This window comes from Mus caroli, chromosome 1 (genome assembly GCF_900094665.2).
Source record: "Mus caroli chromosome 1, CAROLI_EIJ_v1.1, whole genome shotgun sequence".
In the NCBI taxonomy this organism is placed as follows: Eukaryota; Metazoa; Chordata; class Mammalia; order Rodentia; family Muridae; genus Mus; species Mus caroli.
This window is the reverse complement of record NC_034570.1, coordinates 79,506,822-79,516,215: the sequence shown is the minus strand read 5'-3', so window position 1 is coordinate 79,516,215 and position 9,394 is coordinate 79,506,822. Positions and strand designations below refer to the sequence as shown.

Sequence of the window (9,394 nt, the reverse complement as noted above, 5' to 3'; positions counted from 1 at the left end):
GAAAATACCTAATTAAAAAAAAAAAAACCCTATTGCTTACGCACACATGCTCATCACAGGACATGGGGAAATCAAGTTGGTACTAAGAAGCTTCCTCCCTGCTGTTTAACCTTCATCATACTCAAAGATACTCTGCAGGCTGCTGTGGGGAAAATCTTCAATAGTATTCAATAGTCTTCAGTAGTGTGGATATCAGAGAAAGGAAGCTGTGAGCCCCATGAGCTGCAGTAGTGAGCAGGGTGGTAAGCTATGCCCATGGTGCAGTAGTGCCACAAATGTTATGAGGTAGCCAGTCACTTACTGGCTGAACTTAAGCCCATTCCACCGGAGACAACACATACCTGGTTCTGTAAATTTGGCCAATGTTATTATTTTGCTAAAAGGACACAGCCTAACTGCCCTCTGAATCTGTGTCTTTGTATCCATAAGTTAGTACAGCTCTTAGAGCTCATCAGGAAACTTCTTGTGTGCAGTGGACGGTGATCGCTGGAGTGCCCAGCCACAAGTGGGGCATCCATATCAAGCCCACCTCCAAAGCTCAGATACTATCTTGGAGAGAGTTGGAGGTCAGGGAACCCAGAATTCAAGGGGTGAAACAGGATCTTGGGCATGACAGGGGCATGCACTCACGGTCTCACAGCAGCCATGTCACCTGCACAAAACGTGCACAAGATCAAGCTTAGGCAGCACTCTGTCATGGACTGGGGCAGAGTTTATGAGCCTCCACCCTTAGCTGAGGACCTATGAACAGTTGAGAGCTTCTGGGATAGAAATGAATCAGTTGTATTTAGGGGTGTAGCTCTTGTAAGTCAATTTGCACTCAAAAGAACAAATTAGAGTCAATACATTATGAAAGAGGAGGAGGAGGAGGAGGAGGGGAATGAGGAGGCAGAGGGAGAGGAGGGGGAGGAAACAATGACAAGAAGATGGGGGAAGTAGGGAGGTGGGGAAGTTAGAAAGAGGAACTGGGGGTGAATATGATCAAAATATAGTATATGAAATTCTCAATGAACTGATATAAGTCTTTTCTTAAAAAAATTTTCCCGTACTTTCTCAAAATAATTTATTTTATCGCTGTTAGAGACCCAACTTGGGGCCTTGTGCATGCCAGGCAAGTGCTCTATCACTGTCCTATATCTTCAGCTTTTCAAAGGAAAATTCTGTAGCAATGAAAACAAAGGGACACAACCATATACAACAATGGATTCTCCTGAATGTAACACTCAGAGGAAAACTAAGACTTATGGAATGGTTCCCTTTTTTTGGAGATGTGAAGAAGGTTCTGAATGGGGGATGGATGGAGTATGTGTGTGTTTAGGGGGCTCTAATAGTCTATTTCCTGACCTGAGTGTGTTTGTGTTCATTTTCTTTTTCTTTTTTTTTTCATTTTTTTTAAGATTTATTTATTTATTATATGTAAGTACACTGTAGCTGTCTTCAGACACTCCAGAAGAGAGAGTCAGATCTCGTTACAGATGGTTGTGAGCTACCATGTGGTTGCTGGGATTTGAACTCCGGACCTTCGGAAGAACAGTCGGGTGTTCTTACCCACTGAGCCATCTCACCAGCCCCATTTTCTTTTTCTTTCTATTTTTTTTTAATCTTTTTGAAAGAGTATCTCCTGAAGTCTAGGCTGCTCTCAAACTCAATATGAGCCAAGGATGACCCTAACTTTTGATCCTTCTGCTTCTACCTCCTAAGTGCTGTTCTACAGGCTTACGGGATCCACTCAGCTAAGTTCATTTTCTAATACTGCTGTGGGGGGTTGAATGAAAATGAAAATGGCCCCCATAAACATGTTTGCATGTTTAGTCCCCAGCTGGTGAACTGTTTGGTAAGATCAGGAGGTGTGGCTTTGTGAGTTAGGTCGGCTTGTCTCTGAGGATGGACTTTGAGGTCTCAAAAGCCCACACCAGGTCCAGAATCAATCAATCAATCAATCAATCAATCAATCAATCAATCAATCTTAATCTCTCCCTGTTTTTCTTTCTCTCTGTCTCTCTCTATTTCTCTCTCTCTCTCTCTCTCTCTCTCTCTCTCCCCTCCCCCCACCTCTGCCTGCTGCCCATGGATCAAGATGTAGCTCTCAGCCACTGCTTCTGTGCCATGCCTGCCTGCATGCTGCCATGTTCCCTGACATGATGATAATGGACTAGCCCTCTGAAACTAATTAAGTCCCCAGTAACATGCTCTTTTGTAAGAGTTGCCTTAGTCATGGTGTCTCTGCACAGCAATAGAACAATAACTAGGAGACCATGGCCTTGAACTATACACACTTAGGGTCTGTAGCTTTTCTCTCTGCACATAATGGTTTCAAAGTAAGTTTTACAAAGTGAGTTTACTGTATACATTTTTTTTTTTTTACTGTATGCCACAGAAGAAAACAGTATAATGCCTGTGTCATTCTGCATGCTGGAACATGTACATGCATGTACCGAAGGGTCTGTGGTTAGCACACAATCAGCTCATTTTTCTGGCTTTCATGTTTCCTTGTTTTAAACAGTTCTGGCCTGAGAAGGGGAAGAGTGTCTGAACAGCCAAGTACAAGCTTGTCAGTATGGGAAACCTCTGGTTAGAAACTTTAGGGCTTCATCTCTTTAACCCCATCTTTCCCGGTTCTCCCAGTAAATCTTGAGAAATGATGCTGAGTTAGCCCCCCTAATAAGTATCTTGGTCATACAGATTACATGTATATAGACAGCGACTGTGAAGGTGCCGCACACAATACATAAAGGTACTATAAACCCTGATGGGGCAGCAGCAACCCTAGTCCTGCTGACTTCCCTGTCCCAGATTCCTAGGCAACTTGGCATCAGATCTCTATAGACCCACAGGCTGGGCCCAAGTCTGCTATGCACCTCATAGAGGAAGCAGCACCCTGGGAGAAGCTTGTCTGCTTCTTAGATACAACCTTGGGAAGGGCATCTCTCAGATCACAGGTTCTCCTTTCTGTGAAGTAAGAACATGTATGGTTTCTTACCTTCTGTTAGGGGAACCAAGTGGAATCAAGCACTGTATTTTGGCACCCAGCATACTCTGGTTGCTGCTGTTGGTGTCTCATGCTAGGTAACAAGAACAGGACGAGCCAAGGCTACCCCTCTGTGTGGTAGACAGTGGGGAGACAGCATCTCAGAGCTCAATCCTGGAAGCAGGAGTGTTGGTGTCACAGAGATACCAAACCCCACCTGCTGTGAGGGTCACAGAAGCCCACCCTGCACTGTGAGTGGCTGACTCCACATGTATGCTCCAGCTCCAGCTGTTCCCATGAGGTCACTTTTGGCACTTCTATGGCTCTGCTGCCTCCAGCTCTGCAAGCCCTTCCTATCTCTGAGTTGATTCAGCTTCTCTTTCTCCAAACCTGGGGCTTTACAAGGAACAAGAAAATCATTCTTTGTTTTGACCTGGTAGCGTCTGTATTTGCGGGAGGCCTAGAGGTGCTCACCCTCTGTCAGGAGTGGCTCTTAGGTAACACTGCAGTTAGTCTGCAGAACTGTCAATAGCTCTAAGCACAGACAGAAAGTGCCATTTCAAAAGTGCTGGCAAGTGCTGATGTTGGTTTGAAGTTGTCAGGGGCTGCTGGGAAATATTTCATCAGCTTGCTCAGGGGGAAGGAAGAGGAGAAGAACCAAGCAGACAGAGGGATGAATTAATTAAACATGGGACTCGGTCCAGAATCCCTTGCTCCCTCCGCCTAGACTGGTACACAGGGAAAGGTACACTTCGATCCCAGACGTGGCTGCTCAGTTCTGATGCTGCAGCTGTCTTGGAGCCCTCTTCCTATTGCATGTCTTGACTCACCTAGCATTACCCCATGTGTGTAGAGCCCAGACACAGGCCAGGCCCTAAAGAAGGGGAGTTGCCTCCAAAGGGCATTGACCCTGAGGCTTCCCATAGACTGGCTGAAATGACTTAAAAGTAAGTGCAGCCTGGGAGTCCCTACCCAGATGCTCCATTCCTTCCCAGTGGTCAGGCTTGTACAGAGAGAGGCCTATGGCTGCCCTTCCAGTCTCCTGATAAGTAGTGGACAGAGAGGCCACTAAGTGGTATGTGGGCATAGATAGGGTCTGTGGACAGTTGTTCCAATAACTCAAATATACCAGGATGACCTGGGAAGATGGCTTTGTATCACTGGGAAGCTCTGGAAGGTACTGTGTGCAGACCTGTGAGGCTGGCTGGTGGCTGAAAGGCAAGAGGGTTCTGCAGAGGACTAACAGTAAACAGAGCATCCTGACAAGCAATTGAAGGCTAAGAATGAGGGTCAAGGCATGGAGAACAGTGTGGAGCAAGGGGAGGGAAGCAGAATGGTATGCTGTACTGTTTATGGGTTACGTGCTTAGTCTCTAAGAAAGCTTGCCCAGGCACCCAGGAATCTGCTCAGTTCTCCCATCTTGTCTTTGGCTTCAGAGAATCCCAGATTGACTTTGCTTGATGACCTGAGCATAATAAGAAACCAAGATGGTATTTTTGACACAATGGTTTTAGAAGCACTGGGATGCCTTCTAGCTATAGCCCCATCCAAGATGGGAGATAGAGGCATTGAGGATGACTGGATGGCCTTCTCCATGGTTCATGCAGTGGGAATTAGTGTTGTCCAATACTAAGTACATCATCTGCCTAAAGATGCAGACATTGCAATGATACCCAGAAGGCAACCTGCATTCGGATGTGGTCACAAGGGTAACACTGACCTATCTTCTACTCAAATCTGAGCAGTGAGTTCTTCTGGGAGGTCATGGCTGGCTATGCTGGCAGGTGCCTATTCCTTCAGCTGGGTGAGATTACATAGTTTAGATAGTTATATGATGATACCAGAATACACTGTTCTCAAGTCTAGGCTGGGTCTACTGGTTATTGAGAATGGTTTCCCAGAGTGGTAACAACTGTCTTCCACCTAGTCTTCCTCCACTGTAGACATCTTAAAGTTGACTGTGTATGTAAGTTACTTAGAGTGAGCTGGCAGAGTTCCCTAGGCCTCAGCTTCTGCAGTGCATAGTAATGAAAGCACTCTTCAGGCTGTGATGAGGATTAAGTAGGAATGGCACACACTGGTTCCCAGGAGTCTAATGCAGAGCAGGTGCCCAAATGTGAGTTGCTGCCACCATCACCATCATCACCACCACCATCACCACTACCACTAGCACCAGCACCAGCATCATCAAGGCATATTTCTTCTGCCTCACTCACCACCACTGTCCTGTCTCACACCACAACACACACTCAGAGAATCAGTCTTTGAAGGAGAGAAAAGGTACTTTAAAATTATGCTGGGGTCATTTTCTAACAGGGCTACACTACTTTGCATCTGTGTACACCTCCCAACTACACAGCCACAGGATCACTACAGAAGTAGTAAGTATGGAGTCGGTGGCTACAGAACCACAACCAAGGCCAAAGTCACAGCTGACTCAGATAAGCAGGCCGACTCAGGTGAGTACTGGGGAGGGGTGGGGAGGAGGGTGGAGCCTGAAAAGGAGGGCTGGTTTCCTAACACACTTCTTACTCATCACCAACTCTCTTATACCTGCTTTATTTCCATGCATGTGTGTATGATTGTATATGTATGGTGTGACACACACACATTTATGTGTAAATGTTCATGAGTGTGTGCCATGAAGAAATGTGGAATCAGAGGATAACTTCAATGTGGTTCTCACCTTCCACAGTGTTTGGCACAGGGGCTTTCTGTATACCAGGCTATCTGACCTTCAAGGACTCTCTTCTCTCTTTCCCACATTTCACCGTAGGAATACTGGGGTTACAGACTTGTGCTATTGAACCTGGCTTTATTTGGGTTCTGGGGGTTAAAACTCAGGTCCTTACACTTCACAGTACGTGCTTTGAGGCATTGCTCTAGCCCTCTATACAAGTTCCTTTCTATTATATTTAAGGTCAAAAGAGACTTTGGGGGTGGATATTTTGTATGTGTGTGCCAGATATTTTCTCACATGTAGCAAAAATGTTGAGCACCCCTGTAAGGGAAGCCTGAGTCAGAAAGCCTGCCCCAGCTTCTCAGCAAGCAGGCGATGCTTTCCCCTGAGTGAGTGGCTTACTTGTTGCTGTCTCGGTACTCATAGATGTGACATCCTTGAGGCAATCCAGTCTCATGGTCCAGAGTAAAAGCAAGCTTCAGCTAAACAAAGAGAAAAGAAAAACTAGTAAGTTTGGGCTCAATGGGAGGGAGAATCAAATAAGTCAGCTCCCTCCAGTGGATGTGTTGTGGAAACCTCAACCTCTCACTGTGGAAGAGTCATTATCACTGGAGCTCTGCCATCCACAGGTACTGCCACCAGGAGCATCTTATGCACTGGCCATGTAATCCGTACTCAGAAAGCACATTTATACCTGCCTCTGAGCTAGCAGAGGACACAGGAGCACTACAGCACTGGGGTCACCTTTGTGGAGCCTGCTGTCTGTCACAAGAGCAAACCTCTATTGTAAGGAACAGCCAGGTATATGTAGAAGTTTGAACTGAAGGGGGTTCTCGGAACCTTTATGGGAGGCAAAATGTAACTTACCTTGTTTCTAGAGAAGCAAATGAGCTGCCCCAGACAGAACAGGGCTGTGGGAAGGAGGGTCGATGAGCCCACAGGTGAGGGAACAGACAGCTGTCTTGGCAGAAGACAGCATATACACAGGTCCTGAGCAGGAGCTGCAGGAACTGAAGGATGGCCAGAAGCTGGGTCCAATAGCTACAAGGATCACAGTGGATGGCTCACTGTGGAAGGAAGGCCAGGCAAAATATGCATGGTACTCTTGGCTATACTGGACTCTGACCTTTGCCTTAACTACAAAGGAAGGCTCGTGATCTGCTCTAAGAAAGAGGTGGATGATGTCACCACAGTTCAGTTTGGGAAGACCCTTCTAGCTGGCTACTGTGCTGTCTGCAGGAAGAGGAGAGAAATGGGAGCCTACACAGGGCTGTTCCTAAGGGAATGGGAGTGGAGACCAGAGGGCAGGTAGGCAGGATGGAGAGAAATGGACACTCAGGAGATCTAAGTGGTAGTGAGTTTTAGAAGTAGAATCAACAGCTGATGGATATGGTGACAAAGGAGAACCAAGGTTCAAGGTTTTGATTTGAACAACCAGTTAGGTAAATATTACACTGTGGGGAAAGAAGGGAGTTCAGAATTAGGTTAGGAGCATGCTGACTTGGAGACCCCATAAGTGAAGATGAAAAGACAACCTGCTGAGTCCTGGTTTCTTTTGGGACTCTGGCCAGGAGACCTCAGGTGAACACAGGGCTTCATAGGGCTCAGGCAGGTTTAGTATCTGTCTTACTGGAGCCCAGGGCTCGGGGAGCTTGAGTATTTCTAATGTGGAGCCAATTACTATCTCCAAAATTTCCATGGACTTTTAACTCATCAGGGAAAATTTAGCCACATTAAGTACATGAAAGGGGGCTACATTATTATGATTTTTTCCTGTAGGGTTGTTAACACAGCTAATGATTTGCACCATTAGATACTGGACAATTTTTCTCTCCCTCAGAGCAAAGCACACTCTTGGGAATGGTCTGTCCTCTTACTGACCCAGATGAACATTCAAACTAGAAACAAATGCTTCTTTACCACAACAAAGCCAGGAACTTCACTGGAGTCAAAGGCTTTTCTTACAGAGTATACCTTGGCTCTAACCAGGCCTCTATTTCAGTTAAATAAAAAAGAATTTAGTTCAGCTACTATGGAAATCAGTGTAGAGGCTTCTCCAAAAAGAAGAAAGAAAGAAAGAAAGAAAGAAAGAAAGAAAGAAAGAAAGAAAGAAAGAAAGGAAGGAAGAAAGAAAAGAAGGAAGGAAGAAGGAAAGAAAGAAGAAGAAAAAAGAAAATAGCACTATCCTATGATCCAATTCTACCACCTCTGGACATCTGTCTGAAGGGAGTAAAGGTCAGCACAACACAGACATCTATCTGTGTCAAAGCAGTTTTCATGGCACTTCTACAGAGCCAGCCTAGATCCCATCAAGGGAAGAAGGGATACAGAAAATGTGGTACATACACACAGTGGAGTTTTATTCAGCAATAAAAAGGAATGAGAGCTGGGGAGAATGCCGAGTGGTTAAAACACTTTTTGCATAAGTATGAGGACCAGAGGTGGCTCCCCAGAACTCACACACATGCCTAGAATTCCTATCCCAGAGAGGACAGAGGGGATCTCTAGTGCAAGATGGCTTGAAAGACTCACCATACTAGTGAGCCTTGGGCGTGATGGGAAACTGTGCCTCAGAGAGAAACGTGGAAAAGCAGCTAAGGGTGACTGCCAAGCCTCCGCATGCACACACCCACCAAACATGCATCACACATGTATAACATGTATAATATGCACCAAGCCTCCGCATGTACACACCTACCAAACATGCTCCACACATGTATAACATGCACCAAGCCTCTGCATGCACACAGCCACCAAACATGCACCACACATGTATAAGCACAGCAAAATGGAAAAAAAACCAAGAATTAAAAAATTGTCATTTGAAAATTTGACATTTGTTATGTGAAATAAGTTGGACCTAGACTGACAAATATATTCTGTCTCATGCATGGAATCTAGGTGAAAAAGAGAGAGGAGAGGAGAGGCACTTCTATTTTGGAAGGGCCAGGGGAGTGGGAACAAGACACAGTGATGGGCATGACCATCGGAGTACAAGTACACATGTATAGAAAGGGCAATGCAAACCCATTATTTGGTATAATTAATACATAAGTAGATAGGTGTGGTTGTGCATGCTTTTGGTTCTAGCATTTGGGATGCTGAGGCAGAAGGTTTAAAGTTCAGGGCCATCCTGGGCTACCTCCTGAGATTCTGTGTCAAAAGGAAACATCCCCAAACAAAGCAAAAACCCCCACTGTATAGCAGATCAATTACAACAACATTTAATCACAACTATGACCTTTTGCCCTCACTTCTTTCTTTCTAGCTGAGGCAGTATATTGATTTTGTCCACTAAAAACGAATGAACGAACAGAAACAGAAAAATTTAGAAAATTTTGCATCTTCTGCCTCAATATTTTAAGCTATGGATTTGTGGCTTAGAGAAAGGTTTCACTGCCAGTTTGCCTCAGTATCACTACTGCATTGGTAATAAAAGACCAGCAATGGTGGCAAAAGTCAGGAAGCATGACAGGCCCCACTGCAGTCCATGTGGGAGAGCAGGTAGCCATGGTGGGGTGGGCAGATAAAGCAGGTCATACATTTGATTGCATGCTAAGGAAACCACAAAAAAATAGATCACCAAAAGGTTGGGAGAGAACCGGGCGTGGTGGCGCACGCCTTTAATCCCAGCACTCGGGAGGCAAAGGCAGGCGGATTTCTGAGTTCGAGGCCAGCCTGGTCTACAAAGTGAGTTCCAGGACAGCCAGGGCTATACAGAAAAACCCTATCTTGAAAACCAAAAA

The 9,394-nt window shown here is 45.5% G+C and overlaps 1 protein-coding gene across 3 annotated transcripts in view; it reads right to left on the bottom strand.

Annotated features, from left to right (window-relative positions):
* Positions 1-9,394, bottom strand: part of Dis3l2 (DIS3 like 3'-5' exoribonuclease 2) — a 328,742-nt gene that overhangs the window by 23,901 nt on the left and 295,447 nt on the right. For all 3 annotated transcript variants that reach the window (XM_021163217.1, XM_029476858.1, XM_029476861.1), the window contains one exon: positions 6,051-6,130. In XM_021163217.1, the coding sequence (XP_021018876.1) occupies positions 6,051-6,130 (80 nt within the window). The remainder of the gene's footprint in view (positions 1-6,050; positions 6,131-9,394) is intronic.